A 21,000-nucleotide genomic window follows, 5' to 3' on the forward strand; every position below is an offset into this window, starting at 1 on the left:
TTTACAGTTGATAGATATATATATATATATATATATATATATATATATATATATATATATATATAGAGCAAATTATTGGAGATTATTGGAGATAAGGAAAAAGCAGAGGTATCAAAAACATTCTTTGGCTCTGTATTAACCAGGGAGGAATCAATTGCAAAAATAGTGCCACAGGAGGAAGCCACAACCTCTATATTAACAAACAATTGGTTAACTGAGGAAGAAGTGCATAGGCAGCATGATAAAATTAAAGTAAATAAAGCCGATGGCATACATCCAACAGTTCTTAAGGAACTATGTTCAGTAATAGGCAAATGATTACATTTAATATTCAAAGACTCCATTTACACAGGCTCACAACATTATTAGTAATCATCAGCATGGATTTATGAAGAATAGATTGTGCTAAAATAATCTTATTAGTTTCTTTGAGGAGGTAAGAAGGAACTTACACTACAGTAATGCAGTTGATATGGAGCCACACACGGAGTTAGTGTAAAAGTGGACTCCGTAAAAATATTTGCATCTGGATTGAAAACTGGTTGAAGGATAGGCAGAGCGTGGTCATAAATGGAACTTTTTCAGGTTAGGCTAAAGTGAGTTGAGTACCTCAAAGATCAGTACTGGGAACCCTGCTTTTTAACTTGTTTTTTAATGTCCGTGAGGTTGGCAGAGAGAGCAAAGTTTCCATCTACGCTTTTAACTCTAAATTGTGTAAGGTAGTAAAATCAGAGCAGGATGTAATTTCAAGAATAAACAGGCGATTTACAAATTAAATGGAGAAAAATTAGGAGGGTCCTTAATGGAGAAGGATTTAGGAGTGCTTGAAGACAGCAGGCATATCAATAGTGCCCACAGTTGCTGCAAAGGCAAATAAGATCTTATCTTGTATTAAACGGGGTATGGATGGAAGCATGATTATGCCACTGTATAAAGGATAAGTAAGACCCCACCTTGAATATAGAGTACAGTTTTGAGCTCCACATCATTAAAAAAAAAGACATGATGGAACTAGAAAAAGTGAGCAGAGTCACCATATCAATAAATGGGATGGAAAATCAAATTTATGAGGAGTGGCTGGTAGAGATGGGCAAATTGGTCCACAGATTTAAGCGGATCAGTCTCATATGTCAATTTACCTCTTGTGGATTTAAAAAAAATTTTTCAAAACACCCACAATCCATCCTCGGATTCCGCAATCCTTTGATGGATTTTAAAATTCCAATCTGTGGGTTTGATTCTTAAAATCCCTCAGCAGATTGCGGAATCCGAGGATGGATTGTTAAAATTCACCAACGGATTGTATCCAATGGCGGTTTTGGATCAATCCACGCGGATTGAAACTGTAACAATCCGTTGGCGGAGGAAACAGATTTTGAATGGCAAATTTGAAAAAATCCGGGAAACGGATTTGGACTGGTTCTCCCATCTCTAGTGGCTATCTAATTTTGTGTGTTCAGTCCTGATGGAGTCGGCGAAGGGAGAGTTAGTGTCCAGGGAGCTAGTCAAGCCCCTGGACTAGGCCAGACCCGTTCCCCCGTAGGCCCCAGCTAGATCCCCTACACCGTAGTGGAGTATTGTAGGGCTTGCCATTAGTAAGGGACTTGCCCCTTAGTGTGCAGACAATTCAGCAGAGCAGGCAGAACTGTGGCGATGATTCTTCAGGCCTGGTGAAACGGCCGTGCGGTGCTACCGTATGTAAGGCGAGACGGGGATTGTGTCGGAGGCCCTGCATTGTGGGATCACGGATGCGGCCTGTCTGAATATACCCTGGTGTACTTGAGTACCCAGGAAGGTACCCACATGCACCAACACCCCATGGGGAGGGTAGCGCTGCCCTCACATATATCTCTGGGAGGGATTGTTCTGCTGGATATCGGGTTCTAGATGCCCAGGGTACCCTCAGTATTTTGGGGGGACACTTACTGTCATTGTTACCTGCTCGTTGTTATTGTGTGTGTTTACTGTATTGCAAAAGAGGCTATGGGACCAAAGTAAATAATATTGCCTATACTTTGTGTGGATTGTGGTATACTGGTTCCCGTGAAGGGCTATCCCACGAATGCAGAGATCCTCATGGGTGGAGGCGCTGCACCTGCTACCTCAGGCTCCCCAAGCGCGGAGGCTTAGGCCTCTTGTAAGCCTAACAGGTTAGCACCATAATACCCATATCAGCCAAATCTCCATGAGGAGGAGGGAAGGGCTATTACACAAATATAGGATAAGTATAAGTCGTCTAAATTTAGCATAGGCTGAACTTGTTTAACATATGTCTTTTTTCAAACTCATCTAGTATGTAACTATGTAAATATCTTAGTGGTATTTAAAGCTTACAATTCTCCTGCAATATCAGAAACTAAGCAGTCTTGCATAAGACACCTTTGGCGCTGGAACACATCTTACAATTCACTGAAGACATTGGGCTATCGGCATCTTCCAACTCAGGAAGGTGTATTATGGCTGAATACAAGTGACAGGCAAATATATCAAAAAGTGGCGCTCCAAAATTATAAACACATATGTGAAAAAATGTGATACTTATACAAACATGAATTAATGCTGCTTAACCCGGTGTGGGGTCGTTCTCTCGATCCCGTGGACAGTGAAGAAGTGAAGATCATCAGGAAGCGCAATGTCATGTAAAAAACAGAAGAAAATTCCCTGATGGTGCAGTATTGTGATTGATATGTGATAAATATGAAGGTGCAGTGTGCTGGATACTCACAAGTGTAGAGTGAGCAATGTTCCCATAAAGGTTTCTTTATGTGTGTCAGCCCGTTGGACCGTCAGACAGGTAAGTGGAATGGTAAGTGCTGGAGACCTTAAGTGAATAATAAAACGGACATAGTGCAGACTGTACAAAATATCTTTAAAAGTAAGTATATGTGCAATACACTCACATGGAGTGAGGCTGATGAGAAAAACTCCCACAGGATCGGCGTCCCCCAGAGCAGATGACGTCACTTCCGGTTTCCGGTTAGGGTGAGACGCACCGGTGACACGCACGCCTGCCGAGGCAGAGGGGGGACAGAGAACAGCTCATTCATTGCTGAGATCCAACCTGTGTGATCTAAACGCTTGTTACCTTTTAAAACCATGTGAGTGTATTGCACATATACTTACTTTTAAAGATATTTTGTACAGTCTGCACTATGTCCGTTTTATTATTCACTTAAGGTCTCCAGCACTTACCATTCCACTTACCTGTCTGACGGTCCAACGGGCTGACACACATAAAGAAACCTTTATGGGAACATTGCTCACTCTACACTTGTGAGTATCCAGCACACTGCACCTTCATATTTATCACATATCAATCACAATACTGCACCATCAGGGAATTTTCTTCTGTTTTTTACATGACATTGCGCTTCCTGATGATCTTCACTTCTTCACTGTCTTATGGCTGAAGACTACTTAGTAAATGTTATTCACCATCTGTACCCCCATTAATGTTTTGAGAAACAGTATTTCTACTTTAAGGTAACACAGTCCTGTCGTACACTGCGCTAAGACATAGCATTTTGTTAAGTGAGTAACCAAACCTAAACTATGTTCTGCTTCCCACGATATTAAGACTTCCATCCTTTAAATGGTAAAAAGAAAAATCAATGTTGGCCACTCATGACTTTCCATTAAGAACTATCCATATGATCGGTTTCTCCAGACAATAAATAATGTTGGGGGTGGGGGAGTGACCTGTTGACATATTGGAAGCTGGGGTGTCCATGTGGCTGAAGTTATCATGGTTTGGCAACAGAGGATCCTCCTCCTCAGAGTGTAAAAAGATTTTCAGCCTTCAAGCACTCTGAGACTCATTTAACTGATCGACAGATGATAACATATGTCACATACAAATACTGCTATAATAACAAAGTGTAATGACTTGAGTTATGAGTGATATCCATAAATCTGTAATTGTAGCTATTTCAACAAGATTCATAACATTTTGCTATCAATGTTTTAGAATTAAATTATATATAAAGATTTGCATTTTAATTAAATAAACCATTTTCTGTTTTACAAGGTTATGAATAATAGAAATTCCTGTGAATATTTTAAATTTAGCGTCTCTTTATACAGTATGAGCAATGTGCTTTGATTAAGCACTTTTTGCATGGTTTAACCATAATACAAATGCACAATTAATTCTGTGTATTATAAACACATAATTGTTTTATAATTTAATTTATCATAATAATTGATAAGGAGCATTACACTAAGAAAGTTGGTGAGATATACAGTACCACGGTATGAAAAGAAGTGATTTTATTAAGTGGTACCAGATTATATGACAATAATAAATCAGTTTAGACAATGGAAAGTTTAAATAAATAAATATATATATATATATATATATATATATATATATATATATATATATATATATATATTTATTTATATTTATTTATATTTATATATATATATAGTGTGTGAGTGAGAGGTTTTAGGCGGGAGAGGGCTTTAGATACAAAAGGCGTAGAGAGAAGACATCCTTGAGCAAAATGCAAGAGTTGGGCAGGTGTATAGCAAGAAATTAGGGATGAGATTTAAAGAGGGGCGGAGGAGTGTGTAGCCTTAAAAGAGAGGAAGAGAAATTTGTAAGTGATATAGAGTTTAATAGGAAGCCAAGTGAGGGATTTCAGCAGGAGAGATGCTGAGACAGATTTAGGCAGCAGCTTTTAGGATCGATTGTAAGGGAGACAGGCGAGAGGCAGAAAGGCTGGACAATAGGTTACAATAGTTGAGACGGGAGAGAATGAGGACCTGTGTTAGAATTTTAGCAGTAGAGTGGCAGAAGAAAGTGCGTATCTTTACAATGTTGCAGAGGAAAAAACGACAGGTTTTAGCTACATTGTGAATGGGAGAGGAGAATGTGAGGGAGGAGTCTGATAGTGCTGCCAACAGTAATCTAGAAGGAAGCAGTAAGGCTAGGCTTGGTAGGAAGTATGAGGCACTCCGTCTTTGACATGTTAAGTTTGCGTCGGCGGAGGGGTATCCAGGATGATATAGTGGAGAGAGACATTCAGAGACTTTGGTCTGCACAGCAGGTGTAAGGTCAGGGGTTGAAAGGTAAATTCGTGTGTCATCAGCTTAGGGGTGATATTGGAACCCAAGAGATGTTATAAGGTCACCTACAGTAGAGAGAATGTGTAAAGAGAAAAGACAAGAGGTCCCAGGACAGACGCCTGGGGTACGCCCACAGAGAGATCGACAGCAGAGGAGGATGTGCTAGCAAACAATACATTGAAAGTATGATGGGAGAGGTAAGCGGAAATCAAAGCTAGATCTCTGTTACGGATACCAAGAGTATGGAGAATGTTAAGGAGAAGAGGGTAGTCCACAGTATCAAAGGCTGCAGAGAGGCCGAGTAATATGAGCAGAGTGTAATGACCTTTTTCTTTGGCAGCATGAAGGTCATTAGTTATTTTGGCAAGGGCTGTTTCAGTGGAATCAGCCATGTGGAAGCAAGATCTGTAGAGGATCTCGGAGAGAATAGGTGGTGAGAAAATAGAGCAAGTACGAGAAAACGAGGCGTTCAAGGAATTTAGACGCAAAAGTCAAGGAAAAGAGAAAGGGCGATAATTAGAGGGACGGGTAAACTCAAGCTTGCTGTTTTTGAGTAAAGGTATAACTGTTACATGCTTGAAAGAGGAGGGAAAGGTAGAAGAGTAGAGGGATGAGTTGAAAATTTGTGTGAGTGTAGGGATTAGAGTAGGAGCAAGAGGTTTGAGGAGATGGGGGCAAGTTGTAGAGGGGGAAGAGGAGATCAGCAGTGACAGAGAAAAAAGAGTCAAGGAACGCAGGTGGAGAGGTAGGAAGAGGTGTAGAATATGAGGAGGCTACAGAGAGGATGTCTAGACGAAACAAATCCACCTTTGGTTATACTTCTCACTGTTGAAACATATTGTACTTCTTTTTGTGAAACATTATAAACCATGAAGAACATTATTATGATTTTATAGGAAGAGAAACATTAAGTAAAAAGTTGCAGCCACTATTAAAACTATTCAACTATGATTCCCCAATACCTGAAAAGTGCACCCCTAGAAATGGGAACTATGATGATTAAAATCGTCACAAAAAAAAAAGACATATACACAGTCATGATGGAACACTCCACGGCAGTAAAATAATACTTAGGCTATTGTACCTCCAGCCATTAACAGCTAGAAGGATCTTCATCTCTTTCTTTCTTGAAACAATTGTGACCTTGCTGTAGCGCGTATGATACACAACCCCATAAAGGAAACAGGCGACGGTTAGTGCAGCTTTATGAATAAAATCCCTTGGCTTAGAAATACCAAAGACGTGAAAGTAAAGAATGGGAACCCTTTCTACTAACAGGAAGTATATGTGAAAGTATCCCTGCTATGAAAACGTACTGTAGAGTACCTGTTAAATTATATTGATAGTGGAAGCAATTGTGGTTGAGAATGCAAGGTTCCGCCTGTGAATCCTCAGGACACGTATTGCCATTTGAAGGAATCCTCAATGGAAATCTGGTCCTTGACCTCATACTATTGGAATCGCATAACTAGACAAAAGAAAAGATCAGTTGGAAAAGGCATGTCAATATTACTGCATACACGTTATCTGATCCTACATAATTTATACATTCAAAATATATAAGCAATGCTGTAATTATTCTGTACTGGTGCAAAATAAGGTGATGCAGGATGGGAATATGTTCTGTGAACAGAATTCACTGAATTTAGGCTTGAGAGGTAATTCAAGTGGAAGCTAAAAAAGGTTGCAATAAAAAAGGCACCCAGAGAGTTAGACCGGCACTCAGGAGCAGATAAAAAGGAAAACAAGCTCGCTTTGTCCTTTAGATTCACTTCATAGGATGGTGTTTAATTCAAATGTTGCTTACAGTTTACAGAACAAAGAGAAGTTTAAGTATGCGTGTATATATATATATATGAGAGAGAGAGAGAGAGAGAGAGAGAGAGAGAGAGAGAGAGAGAGAGAGAGAGAGAGAGAGAGAGAGAGAGAGAGAGAGAGAGAGAGAGAGAGAGAGAGAGAGAGAGAGAGAGAGAGAGAGAGAGAGAGAGAGAGAGAGAGAGAGAGAGAGAGAGACTGAGACTTGCAGAAAGAGAAATGTTTCAGGTGCTGATGAAGATTATATACTCCAAGGAGTCATGTGTGGGCGTTCAGGGGACTAAATGGCACGATTACAATGATGTCAGACTACTTCTGGTTACGCCACAGTGACACCCATACTGCTGATGAAGTATATAACCTTCATAGGCACCTCACATTAGACAACCCTGAGGGACTTAAAACATTGCTCTTTCAGCAAATGTGTGTCTTAATACTGCTTTTTTTTGTGAGTATATGCTCAAACTTCTTTTTCTCTGTAACGTCTAAGCAACATTTGAATTAAACAGGATCCTAGGAAGTGAATCTAAAGGATAAAGTCAGTTTATTTTCCTTTTTATCTGCTCCTGAGTGCCGGTCTAATCCTATAGATTTCCCTTGAATGAAAGTGTCCTGCGGTGAGGGCGCAGATCCAGGGCGCCAGGAAACAGCATCTGTGGGAAAAGGCTTGGTGAGGGCAAGTTCTGCTTCTCATTTTGCAATAAAAACGCACGCCATCATTTAGGCCATTCATAGAGCCCATGGAAAACGTACCACAATAACCAGCGATACGTTCATTCTCAATGGATGGTAACTCGTTCACTTTTCAACTTCTAATTGATATAAGCCTAAATACTGAACTTATTTATTTCTGTTACATCATGAAAATACGGAAAGAGGAGAGCTGATATATAGCCTATTATCATAAAAATATGAGGGTAACCCAGACCTATATAAGGAAGGTGTAGTAATATACTAGAGACAAAGGTAAGTATATGGGGTGTGCAATGGTATCCTATGCACAAATATCTCAGCTTAAGGGATATGATAGCTGTTAATAATCCCCTGGGTAACAGTACAACAAATATATTGGTGACGTGTATACAAAATGAAGATTGTTGGTTCAATCGAATATTAAAACGTGTGTAAAGGAGAATAGATACAGCCTGCTCCAATTATATATATATATACAGATAGAAAGAAGCATGTATAGTTATGCATGATGGCCAGTACGTGTAATCAATTAGTGCCTAATAACTCAATGGTAAGTACACAATTGTAGAACTAATGCATTGATCAGAGTAAATATATACACATGGAGAGTGGACAGGTACAGTAAGCATCAACGTTGGTGCACTTGAATAGAATATTAAAGGGACTTCAAGGGGAGGATAGCATCGGCTGTAATAAAGCCATATATGTGACTCTGCCATAAGTATATCACTTGATCATGCATTGTATATCAACTGTAGTTGTATTAGCTATCAATATAAAAGTGTGCTAGTCATAACAGTCTCATCTGACATTTTTTGGGGGGCGCGACGATTACAGAGGCCCCGCGCTGAGAGTGCGAGGCCTCTGCAACTCACTTACCCGGCTTCAGTCCACGCAGCTCCATGGCAACGCGGTGCCAAATGACCTGTGCCGTCATTTGACGCCGCATTAGAGGTCAGGGGGGAGCGCAACGCAGGAAGACACACACACAGACTCTATAAATATACTTAACCTCTGTAGCACAGGGCAGTGGATTGCACTGTGTACAATAGTATGCTATTAGAGCCTGTGACATCACACAATCACTGTGACTTGGAGGTATAGAATTGGTCTAGCATATAAAAGGTCCTGGGTTCTATTCCTGTATGATATGGTATAATTTATAAATTATAAAATAAATTAAATATTAATTGGTAAATTATACATTGTGATTAAAATTATTATTTTAATTATAATTTATAAATTATTATTTTATTTGTTTTATAATATTCCTAATAACCTCACTTAGTATCTGAGCCCTATTCCTAATAACATCACTTAGTATGCCAGCCCTATTCCTAATAATCTCACTTAGTATTCCAGCCCTATTCCTAATACCCTCACAGTATCTGAGCCCTATTCCTAATAACCTCACTTAGTATTCCCGCTATAATGGGGTTGAGCTGTATATAGATATACATATATACAGAGAAGCTCTGCCTTGCATCATTGTAATAGGGCCTTTCCCCTGTCTAAAAGGCTTCCAAAATAAAGCCGTCTTTTGCTGATGAGTCCAGCAGGGAGCTTGTTAATTTATAGAAGTTCATTGACCAGTCTCCACCTGGCTCATCAAGCAGGCTTTTAGCTACACAGATGCATGGACTCTCTACTACAGAAGAGCCTGCGCTGCCAGAGAGATCTCAGGGGACGAGAGACATTGTTCTAGGCAGCATCAATCCCTGGAACCCGCCAGAGTGAACCCCCACAGGCACCACCACAGACCCTGGACTGACGTAGAGAGCACCCTGCCTACAGGAACCTCTCTTTGGACTGTGTCAAAGGTTGGTAACTGGTGTAGCCTTCCTGTCCTCAGATAGGGGCTGTTGAAATGTTAGTCAGTCCCCTACATGTTGTTAGGCCTGGTTGTTGTTTTCTGTTCTAAATTTGTTTTGCTGATATGAAGCTGTTTTCGGTTTAAAGCTGTTGGCTAATAAATCCTCAGCTTATTTTCACCTAATAACATCTCTGGTGTGTTACCCGCTGTGCACATCTCTTACAATCCTAATGATGGTAATGGAGGGGATCCATATAAGTTTATCCCACTGGTCATTAGTATTACAGGTGAAAACACAGAATGTACTGTGCCACTACAGTCTTATCTGATAGTGTATGGGTATAGTTTACCAATGAGAAGGTATATTAGATAATAACCATATTTGCACATAACCTTATAGATACTATATATACAGCAAGAAACTCTGCCTTGCATCATAATGATGGAAGAGGAGGGTATCCATGTAAGGCTATCCTACTGGTCATTAGTATAGCAAATGATCACACATAATATACTGTACTGTCACTACATAACAAACATACCCAAGGATAAGAGGGTAACTACAAATGTACAAGAGCCGAAGATCAAATAGAGCCAAGATACAAGCCGTAAATTCATAGAGTTGCTCAGATCCTTGATTTTAATGATGTCACGGAAGTGACAGCTGCAACGAGGAGACTGCTGACAAGATATGGACGTTTCTATCTGTATAGATATATATAATTGGAGTAGGCTGTATATATCCACATTTACACATGTTTTAATATTCGATTGAACCAACAATCTTCATTTTGTATACACGTCACCAATATATTTGTTGTACTGTTACCCAGGGGATTATTAACAGCTATCAAATCCCTTAAACTGAGATATTTGAGCATAGGATACCATTGCACACCCCATATACTTACCTTTGTCTCTAGTATATTACTACACCTTCCTCGGGGGTTACCCTCATATTTTTACGATAATAGGCTATATCAGCTCTCTTCTTGCCGTATTTTCACTATATGTTTATAGATATCTGATTTTTTATATGTATACAGTACCACGTGGTATGTCTTCCATTGGGTTAAAAGAAGATTTTAAGATACTTGCGTTTATATTTGATTTCATACATTATTGCTAACATTATAGCTGGAGGTATCAATTTGAGCCTGTGATCAGGCTTTCCTTTCTTTCTCGCTGTTCCAGGGGCCATGTGTGTAGACAATTGATCTTAGAGCATATTGACAGTCTATTAACTATTGTAGGTTTGAGTGCAATATCAGTGGGGGGCTGTGGATTCTGCTTTGGGGGTCCTTAAAACAAAGCTCTCAATTTTACTCTGGGGGGCTTACCAATGGGATTTTCTGGCTGATCGCAGTGTGAACTGGCTGCCTCAGTGCTTATAGAATAAGCCCTTTGGTCTCCTGTACTCTCTTTGCCCGGCCTGTCATATTGAAAGGGTGCCAATACCTTCCAGACATGTAACCACTGATATGAGTAACTTCACTTTCATGTCAGACATTAACTATAATTCACTTGTTCTTTAGAACAGTGCAACACTTGCGTGCCTATGGAGTTCAATCAGCTATTTTAGGACTGAAGGGATTTCATTAAGTAAATAAGCACTTTCCCCCCTATTTTCCAGAAGTATTAATTTACTATATTGGTGAAGTATTTTAGAGGCCAGTCAGAATCAATTTGGGTTATCCCACTGTTACCCACAGAAAAATAAGATGGTTCTAATAATCAATAACGGTGGCTAGCTGTGTTGGTCCTTTCTTCCATGTAGTAACAAAGGGGGAGAGGGAGTAGGGGGCATGGGGTATGATACATTGTAATTGGACCAACAAGTAGTTGATGGCACAAGCTTTCGAACCTCCCAGGATCATTCAAGGACCCTGAGAGGTTTAAAAGCTTAACAAGTAATGTCGGTCCAGTAAATGGTATCATGCCCCACACTCCCTCCCCCTCCCTTGTTACCACAATAATCAATAACGGAGTTTATAGACATGACCAGGTGATGTTATTCATGTCTGTGTAGCAATACATCGTATCTGTGATTGTCTTCAGGTACAGACAAAGATTGTTACATTACGCTGTTGTTTTTAGACAACAAAGATATTACAGGTTTTATTTTATTGATAGTTATGTCAAATAGTTCCACGTCCATTTATTTTTCTACTAATCATTACACCCAATAAAAACGATTAACATTCAGACGTGACTTTATTTATTCTTATCCTCTTTCATTGTTTGTTCTCTTGTGAATATTCACTAAAAGGGAGAAGGAGCGACTCATTGAGTAAAGACACTGACTGGCAGTGAGTTTGGAGCAGCAAAGAGAAGACGGCTTCACATCATATTGAATAGGCAATTGTGTCATGCATTGCTTCTCAGACTCTGTTCCTCTCTCTGTAGCATCATGCAAAAATCAGGTAAAAAAAAACCACATAGTTAATAATAATAATAGCATGTTCTTGTATAGCACTGCTAGTTTTACACAGCACTTTACAGAGACATTTTGCAGGCACAGGTCCCTGTTCCATGGAGCTTACAATCTATGTTTTTGGTGCCTAGGGGCACAGGGAGATAAAGTGTCTTGCCCAAGGTTACAAGGAGCTGACAGCAGAAATTGAACCAGGTTCCCCCTGCCTCAAATTCAGTACCAGTCAGTGTCTTTACTCACTGAGCCGCTCCATTTCCCAGGTTGCTAGTTCTGTAGTTTCTTAATCCATGTTGGTTGTAAAGACAGAAATCTGAAACTATACCACCGGGCCAAGTATGCAACATAAGCGAAAGATTAGATTAGTAGTGGAGTGAGTATTAACGAAAAGTAGCTATATAAGGCCATATTTAGTAAGGAGTGCTAAGCTTTATGCAGCCCATTATTTTAAAACTCCAGATTTGAACCACATCAAATTGCATTTTGGTATCGGGCAATTTTGCCTGGCACAACTCTATTTCATCAATTGGCCCAATGAGGTCATACCAACAACTCATAGCACTGAAACGTCGATCAATACAGAACTTTTTCCTTTCAAAGCACATTTCCTTTTTCTTCAGTCACAAAGGAAACTGTGGGGTGAATCGTGGCAGCACACTGCTTATGTCCTGGTGGCAGCACACTGCTTACAGTATGTCCTGGTGGCAGCACACTGCTTATGTCCTGGTGGCAGCACACTGCTTATGTCCTGGTGGCAGCACACTGCTTACAGTATGTCCTGGTGGGAGCACACTGCTTATGTCCTGGTGGCTGCCTCCACAGTAAAGAAAGAAGAAAGCAACAAATACGGAAGTATAATCCAATTACAGATGTGCAAACCTAGCCATGGACAGATATGGTGGTTTGCTCATAATTACAGAGCAACGGGATCACAGTAGATAAGTGGTGTGTTTATTCTGCGTTTTGGTGCAGCCACCCCACCCCATTTTATAGTTAATAAATTATAGATAGAGGCTTTAAATAACCTATTTTCTTTCCTTGTCTGACTCCTTTCTGTTTGTGCTGTCTGCCATTTCCCAGTCTGCTTCAGGGCAGAGATGCGAGAGCAGACAGTATCACAGAGCAAGAGGTGGGAATAGTAATGAAAGGCATTTCTATGGAACAGTATCTCACCAGAGACCTATCACTGTCAATTTCTTTAGAAATCATGTCTATCCCTGTGGTTGTAACATCCATCATTTATTTTTATATACCAAACGCACACTGTTAGTTTCTATATTAATCTGTGGGTTTCACCTCTTTTTCAAAGAACACTTCATACAAAATCCATGAGGTTGAAAACTGCTGTTGTAGTAAAATCCCTGTGCTCAGATTAATCCCAGCATACAGTACATGTACTTGCATCAGCATTAACTTCTTCAGTGGACGAGACACCTATTGTACCACAGAAGTTACAGAAAATAATATCTAGGCTGTCTCTTACTTGGGGTTGATGGACAAGTATAAGAAATCCTAGCAAAATGGACAAAAAGAGTCCAGAATATGAAGTTTTCGTGGGACGATGCTTTGATCCTATTTTTCTCTATTTCACTGAAGAAATAGTGTTTCTTCTCGAGGGCAGGAAAGAAGTGTTTACTGCCCCGTACCACAAAGGGTAACCCGACGTTTCGGTTCCAAACAAAGCCGGCACTACAGGGTCACCATACAAAAATGAAAAAAGCCTCAGAGCATTGAAATGTTGATATCATTTTTTAACTTAAAATACCCAGTAATGCCAGCCTTCTTTGTGTGTGTATATATATATTTCAATTGTGTAACTCGTTCACTCATCCAGGAGAGAAAGATAAGACTCTTGTGATCTTCTTGACATTCCCTAAATGAAAGGGACTTACAGAAAAAACCTTTAACAATCTGCGACTCGCTATATAGTACGTGACCTACAAAAAAAATATAGCGAGTTCAAACATCACCTTAACTTTCACAATCCAACTGGGTTCTTCTTAGTAATGAGCCAAAAGTAAAGGTCACATAGCAGCTCACATTATGCATTGTACATTCAGCCCAGGGGTGGCCAACTCCAGTGCTCAGGGCCACCCACAGGTCAGCTTTTAAGGATATCAGTCATTAACTGGGTCACTGATTGAGCCACATGTGCTGAAAAAAGGATATCCTTAAAACCAGAGTTGGCCACCCCTGATCTAGCCGATGGTATTATATGTATTTTTTTTTTATCTCATTGTAATAAACCATTTATTTGTTAAAACACCCCTGGATTCTATTGATTAGGTGCCATATTTACCAAGCAGTGCTATTTCGTGAGACACCTTTCCTTTGTATATAAAACAGAAGTTGAAATAAATACCTCTGGACATTTACTCCACTGTCCCCATTTTGACATCACACACTCGCCAGGGCAGGAAAGAGTACACGTTTGTCGTGCAGGGGCAATTTCCAGGTGGTAACAATTTGTGTCATTAACAAAGGCACCTTCAGCATCTTCTGAAATATTTACACATCTAACAGAAAGGACAAAGTCACAATCGTTACAATCCTGTGAATATTTGCATGACACAAACGTTCATACAGTACTGTACAATCACCAAATAGATACATAAGTACCTGTATACTCTATTAGTACTCTCATGTGCTCCTTTGATCTACTCTACGATTGTGCTTTTGGTCAACCATTACTAGTATTTTAGCAAGCTGTGCTCCCTACTTCAATAACAAGTTGAAATACATATGAACTACTGTACATACTGTTACAATGTAACAAAATACAGCAAATAAACCTTGTAAGGTTTCCAGAGAAAAGCCATAACACTCATGATTCACCCCACCAATGATTTGTTCCAATAATCACAAAGCAACTAAATATTCAAGCCCTGTGGTACAGTAGTTGCACATTTTTTTCTAAGTTTATGTATAATTATAGGAAAATATACAATTACTCCAAGAACAAGAATAAAGTTGCAAAGCACAGGAGCACCAGAATCTTATCACAGCCCTGTACGATGTTCAGATCCAGAGATGTTAACCATCATTATCGGCTTTTAAATGTGACAGGGAACTGGGATGCTGGATTACAATCATGCAATGTCAGGTTTATTCCCTCAGTCTTGTATTGTAAATGTGTCACTAACATGCAAGTGTCACAAGCAGCATTTAAAACCTCTTTCATATTAGTCCACCCGTTATCTTGTGGCCAACGGTCATTATATGACAAAAAGGTGCTTGAGTTCCATCATATTGACAGCTCTGTGGGTTGATGTATCAGAGTCCCAATGGATAGAATGGTGGGGGGTGATATACAGTAGCTACGTAAATGCTCATCAAAGTTAGTTTATAATGCACTGTTCCATTTTCTGCTTGCGTTTGTGTCAAACAAAGAGTTCCCTACATTGGATGCAATTGCAAGCTGGAAATACGCCAATTCATTCTTGTCCATTTTGGGGGGATGCAAGTATAAGATAAAAATTGACACACAGATGCAGAATTTGATACAGCTCACTATAATCTGTGTTTCACACGGCGCAGCCGTTCTGCCGCTGGGATCTCCACCGCCGGCAACTTCTAAGGTCCGTTTTAGTTTTTAGGGTAGGAGGTTAATTTAAGGTTTTTTTGTGGTTAGGTAGGGGTTAATTTAAAGGGTTTTAGGGTAAGGTTTTTGGGGCAAGGCTTTAGGTTACGGGTTTAGGCATTTACCTTGAAGGCAAAGCGGCCGGCGGTGACAGGTCCCAGTAGCAGGGTGAGTCACGGCGAAGTGATGGAAGTCATTTGGTCGCGGTGAAACAGCCACGACCAAATGTCCTACACAGTTTTATTTTGTGTGCTGCAGTTTTGAAGCCAGGAGACGGGGATACGGTACATAGCCCACTACCTGTTACTGTTACTTTGCGCCTCATTCCAACGATCAGTGTCACACAGTACATGTTAAAATCCCGAAATACACATCTGGGTTATCATTCATTTTAACTGTCTGCTGCTTATTTCCTGACTTGAGCCAAGTTCTTATTATGTTATATTTCAATCATATAAAACGGACACAGATTGAAATAGATCAAAATGGTTTTCTTTCTGAATATGTCACAGAGAGGTGTAACACCTTACATAGTTACATAGTTACATAGTAGATGAGGTGGAAAAAAGACGTACGTCCATCAAGTTCAACCTATGCTAAATTTAGACAACAGATACTTTATTCTATATCTATACTTACTTATTGATCCAGAGGAAGGCAAAAAAAAAACCCCATTAAGGGGAAAAATTAATTCCTTCCTGACTCCAAGAATTGGCAGTCGGATTAATCCCTGGATCAACATCCTTCCCATGTATACTTATTTGGTATATCCCTGTATACCTTTCCCATCTAAAAAGATGTCCAACCTTTTTTTGAACAAATCTATTGTATCTGCCATCACAGTCTCCATGGGTAATGAATTCCACATTTTAACTGCCCTTACTGTAAAGAACCCTTTCCTTTGTTGCTGGTGAAATTTCCTTTCCTCCAACCTTAAGGGATGGCCTGAGTCCTTTGTACTGCCCGTGGGATGAATAGTTCTTTTGAAAGCTCCTTGTATTGTCCCTGAATATATTTGTATATAGTTATCATATCCCCTCTTAGACGCCTCTTTTCTAATGTAAATAAATCTAATTTAGCTAGCCTCTCCTCATAAGTTAGAATGTCCATCCCCTTTATTAATTTGTTGGCTCTTCTCTGCACTCTCTCTAGTTCCATAATGTCTTTTCTTAAGATTGGTGCCCAAAATTGTACTCCATATTCAAGGTGTGGTCTTACTAATGCTTTGTAAAGGGGCATAATTATGTTTACTTCCCTTCCGTCCATTGCCCGTTTGATGCAAGATAAGATCTTGTTTGCCTTTGCAGCTACTGCATGACATTGGGCACTATTGCTAAGCCTGCTGTCTACAAGCACTCCTAAATCCTTCTCCATCAAGGATTCCCCCAATATATCTCCATTTAATTTGTAAGTCGCCTTTTTATTCTTGCATCCCAAATGCATAACCTACACAAATGCATAACCTCCACAAACATTTACAGTAAATAAATCGAGTTAACATTCAAACTGTCATTTTTGTATTTACTTAACCCATCATGCACACTATAAACTATTCCCAATTCTCAATAGGTACGAAGAATTGTAAATACACTATAGTTCATGAATAGGTCAAATTCATCTCCTAAATCAGGTGCCACAGGGGGCTCAATTCCAGTCCTCGTGCCACCCCCCAGCAGGTCAGGTTTTCAGGATATCCCTGCTTCAGCACAGGTGGCTCAATCAGAGGCTCAGTCTTCAACTGAGCTTCTGATTGAGCCACTTGTGCTGAAGCTGCGATATCCTGAAAACCTGACCTGTTGGGAAGGAGGGCATGAGGACTGGAGTTAAGCCCCCATTTCTAGCACACATACTCCAATGATGAAGTGTCAGGATTTGAAGTCAAGACTAATCGATCAAATATGTCTTCTCTTTTTCCTCAGCTCCAGGGTGTTTCACTCCCTTATCTGAACTGTACCTCAGAGATGTATGAAGACATGAATCTCATGTCACAAATACCAAGAAGAAAGTATCTATTTCATCCTCCCAGGTAACGTGCTCTGTGGCTGTGTTCATGAGATCACGAAACAGCAGCAATATCGCCAGATCAGGTTCCCTACAGATGTGTGACTAATCAACTGATTTATATAAATCCGGTAAAATGTGGCGTGTTGATTAATTAGATCTTCATTTTAAAAAAAATGCCCGTGTATCTAGATGATTTTGCAAGTTTTCCTCAAAACTGCTCTTTTATCTATATTATTTTGCCAACTGCTTTAAAGCAACAATAGGAGTTACCTTAAAAAAAAAAAAACTATTTATTTGTTAATTTCAGCTTCAGGGACCCGCTTCTTCCAGAGATACTGACCTCCGTGGTGGTGCTGGTATCCCTGCAAGCAGAGAAACTGTGATCTTTAATCTAATGGCAGCTTAAATGTCACCCGGGCAAATAGGAAGTCGTGACCTCATCTGGTGCGGCCCCCTATTGGCCCACCTGACCTGGACTTTAAACTCTGCAGAGATGCCGGCGCCCCCTAGGAGGAATCTCTGGAAGTAGGGAGTCCCCTGTGCTGAACTTAACAGGGTTCCACTCCAGAGACCCCCTGCTTCAACCCTTTAATAAAACAAAAACAGATATTGCTGCTTGAAAGGCAGTTTCCCCCTGCAACACACAGCAGTCAATTAACAAAAAAGGCACATGTTGATGTCACCATTTTGACTTTAATGCTGTCTGCCGTGAAGTTTCCTTTTCCTTTTAACATTTATAAGTCTGGGGATATGGTCACTTTCAGATTTCTTTTTGGGACAGATTAAAATACCTGCTGTATCCCTGATTAGAAATAATGGGTTTGCTGCCTAATTAGCTGGATGTGAAGCCTAATGATTACTGTATATAAAAGCAGAGAGGTGAAGAAGACATGTAAAAGTACTCTGCTTTCCAATATCTCTGACAGATTGTACAGCCAAAACATGCTAATGATTACACATCTATACCTACAGACATAGTCAGGGTTATTCCAACCTCCTGTTATAGTGGGATATTCTGTGATATTCTGCATTATTGCCATTGAATCCTATGGAAATTCGGTAATATTCTGTATTATACCGCAATCTTCTGCATTATGAGTGGGTGCAACACAGGTGGCTACACTCTAATGTGCTGGCATTGAGACGACTTTCTAATAAATATGGCTTTGTGCTTTGTCACGCCAACCCTGTCGGGCATTATATGCCGTTTGAATAGCATTTTTAAATTCCACGATGCAACACACTTGCCAGATGTGCATTATGTTGTGTCATTGCAAAGCAGTTACTGTATTCATAGCAGATTGCTTTTTCTAACTCCTCTTACTCTGCGAGATGCACTGCTGCTCTCCTCACCCACCGTATCGTCCTGATTTGTATTCCCTCTCCGCAGCTAGCTGACTTTTCCTCGCTGTTCAGCTTGCAGGCAGACCAGGGCTCCGGCACCCAAGAATACTGATTGCATTCGCTCGAACACGGGACTGCCTCGTACACCTGTCACGGGAACAGAAAAAGGGGGAGACCTTTTAACAATTCGAATCCGTGCAACAAGTGCGAGTGAGCACTACATATTTACAACGGGGGCGGATTAAAGATTAATACGACGTGAAATCCGTTCAGGGGGACGGAAGGTTCTATCACCGTATTTAGATCCTCGGCGTGGTAAAAATTAGGTGCGTGAAATATTCGCCTAGGTTCGTGAACTCCGATAGATTGGCCTCTTTTAAATGTTTGTCAAGTTTCATTTTAGAGAGAAAGTCCTATTTAGTAGAGGGCCCATTTACCTACAGTACAAATACAGTCATGCGGGGACATACCTGGGAACACGCCTGCGGTACATGGGAAATAAGCTCATTTGAATATTCAAAATATAGTCAAATTGGTTAAAGTGACACATTTCCTGGGTACTGTATCTCAGGCGTGGTCACAGATATCTCTCCGTATGGAGTAGAAGTGACAGTATTTGGAGCTCACAAGTACAATAAGTAAATGCCAGATTTTCACAAATGTTTGGCTTATTTTCAAGTACTGTAATGAGCAATGTTGGTGAATTTAGTGAAATTTATGAAAAATGTGTGCAAGACATTCATATATCTCTAGTAAAAATGTTACAAGATAAAAGTAAGTTTGTTCCATGAAGATGTTCCTTTAGTACTGTATTCGAATGTAGACGATATTCAGAGTTTAGCCCCTCTTATGCTAAAGGAGCCTGCAACATGCGCAGCAGAGTTTAATCATTAATAAATAAATGTATTATTATTATATTAAAAAAAATAATGTAATTATTTTTCATAACTATGTTTTAAATTAGAATGCTAAATAAATCTATTTCTACTACTTATTTTGTGATTCAAATAATTATTGGCATGTTATTAGATTAGGACCCACCCAGGCTGAGCAGTATATCTGTAGTTCCTAATATCTATTGGAGCTGGAAGGATTGCAAACTGATCTCAGTAAAATATTTGAAAAGCAACAAAAAAAAAGCAAGAATATTTTGTGTTACAGGTATGTATGTCTTTATTTGCATTTGGATTTCAGCTGATTATCTGACTGCAAAGCACAAAGTACACTAAATAACAGTGGGGAAATTAAGCACAGCCCAATTGCATAACAACTCGCCCCGTGAGTTTCTTGTATTGAATTATGGGCTAAACTATCATTTATCTATAATGGTTATTTGAAGTATACAAATGAACACCTTTCGCTGCATTTTGCGTTATGTCGCTCTGATTAGCAATTGGATAACAAAAATATTCGTATAGCTGCAAAATGTGATAGACCGCTGTGCTATTGTTAAGAATGATGATTTATGGTATAGTTTATTTTTTTATGGGCTATTCAGAGTATTTTAATGGACGTGTAACAGCAGCTTTATGCATATTGGGATGTAGTGAGCAGCAGCTTGATTCGCAGTAACCTGTGTTTGCTTTCCCAGCTGAGGATGCATTTCAAATATAATGCTGTTCATTATAAACACAAATGCGCCACATTGGCAATATACTTCACACAAACGACGGCACAACAGCACGCCATAATCATCTGCTGCTCCACAACAATTGAAATCATGATTGCCAAAAAAAACGGGTTGTTTTATTACTTCCGCCTCAAATCGGCACTTTAAAGAAAAACATGGATTTGTATTTACTTAAACTTAAAATCCAGATGGTGATAACGGCTTTGGTATTTACCCCTTCATTTCCAGAGGGGCCTGCCGTACATTGTGAGGTACTGTCACCATTAGCGGTGTATCGTAATGATCCTCCAAAATACTGCACACAAATCTTCATCTGCTTTCATTTGGCCAACACCAAATGGGTAATCTTGGTTTTTTACATTGGGCACAGTCTCTTGGAGCAGAGGATAAGGATAGAGGATAAGGCTACAGCCCCAGTGCTCGCTGCTGCATGCGCGTGGGGCGTGCACAGATTACAGCCGCGATCTGTAGGGGAGCGATGGGGGCGTGGCCATGATGGGGGGCACGGCCATGGTGGGGCATATCTGCCCTACCATTGGCTGCCCGCCGAGCACGTAACTGCATCGCGGCACAGGAAGACAACATTCTTGACTTCCCTGCTGGCGGACACGCCATCGTGA

At 40.0% G+C, this 21,000-nt stretch overlaps 1 protein-coding gene across 1 annotated transcript in view; it reads right to left on the bottom strand.

Annotated features, from left to right (window-relative positions):
* The window catches only part of THSD7B (thrombospondin type 1 domain containing 7B), a 395,203-nt gene that overhangs the window by 54,534 nt on the left and 319,669 nt on the right, over positions 1-21,000 (bottom strand). The window contains exons 17-19 of the mRNA XM_075609482.1: positions 18,764-18,897; positions 14,185-14,338; positions 6,397-6,538 (exon numbers count right to left, since the gene is read on the bottom strand). Of these exons, the coding sequence (XP_075465597.1) occupies positions 6,397-6,538; positions 14,185-14,338; positions 18,764-18,897 (430 nt within the window). The remainder of the gene's footprint in view (positions 1-6,396; positions 6,539-14,184; positions 14,339-18,763; positions 18,898-21,000) is intronic.

This window comes from Ascaphus truei, chromosome 7, assembly GCF_040206685.1.
Source record: "Ascaphus truei isolate aAscTru1 chromosome 7, aAscTru1.hap1, whole genome shotgun sequence".
Classification (NCBI taxonomy): Eukaryota; Metazoa; Chordata; class Amphibia; order Anura; family Ascaphidae; genus Ascaphus; species Ascaphus truei.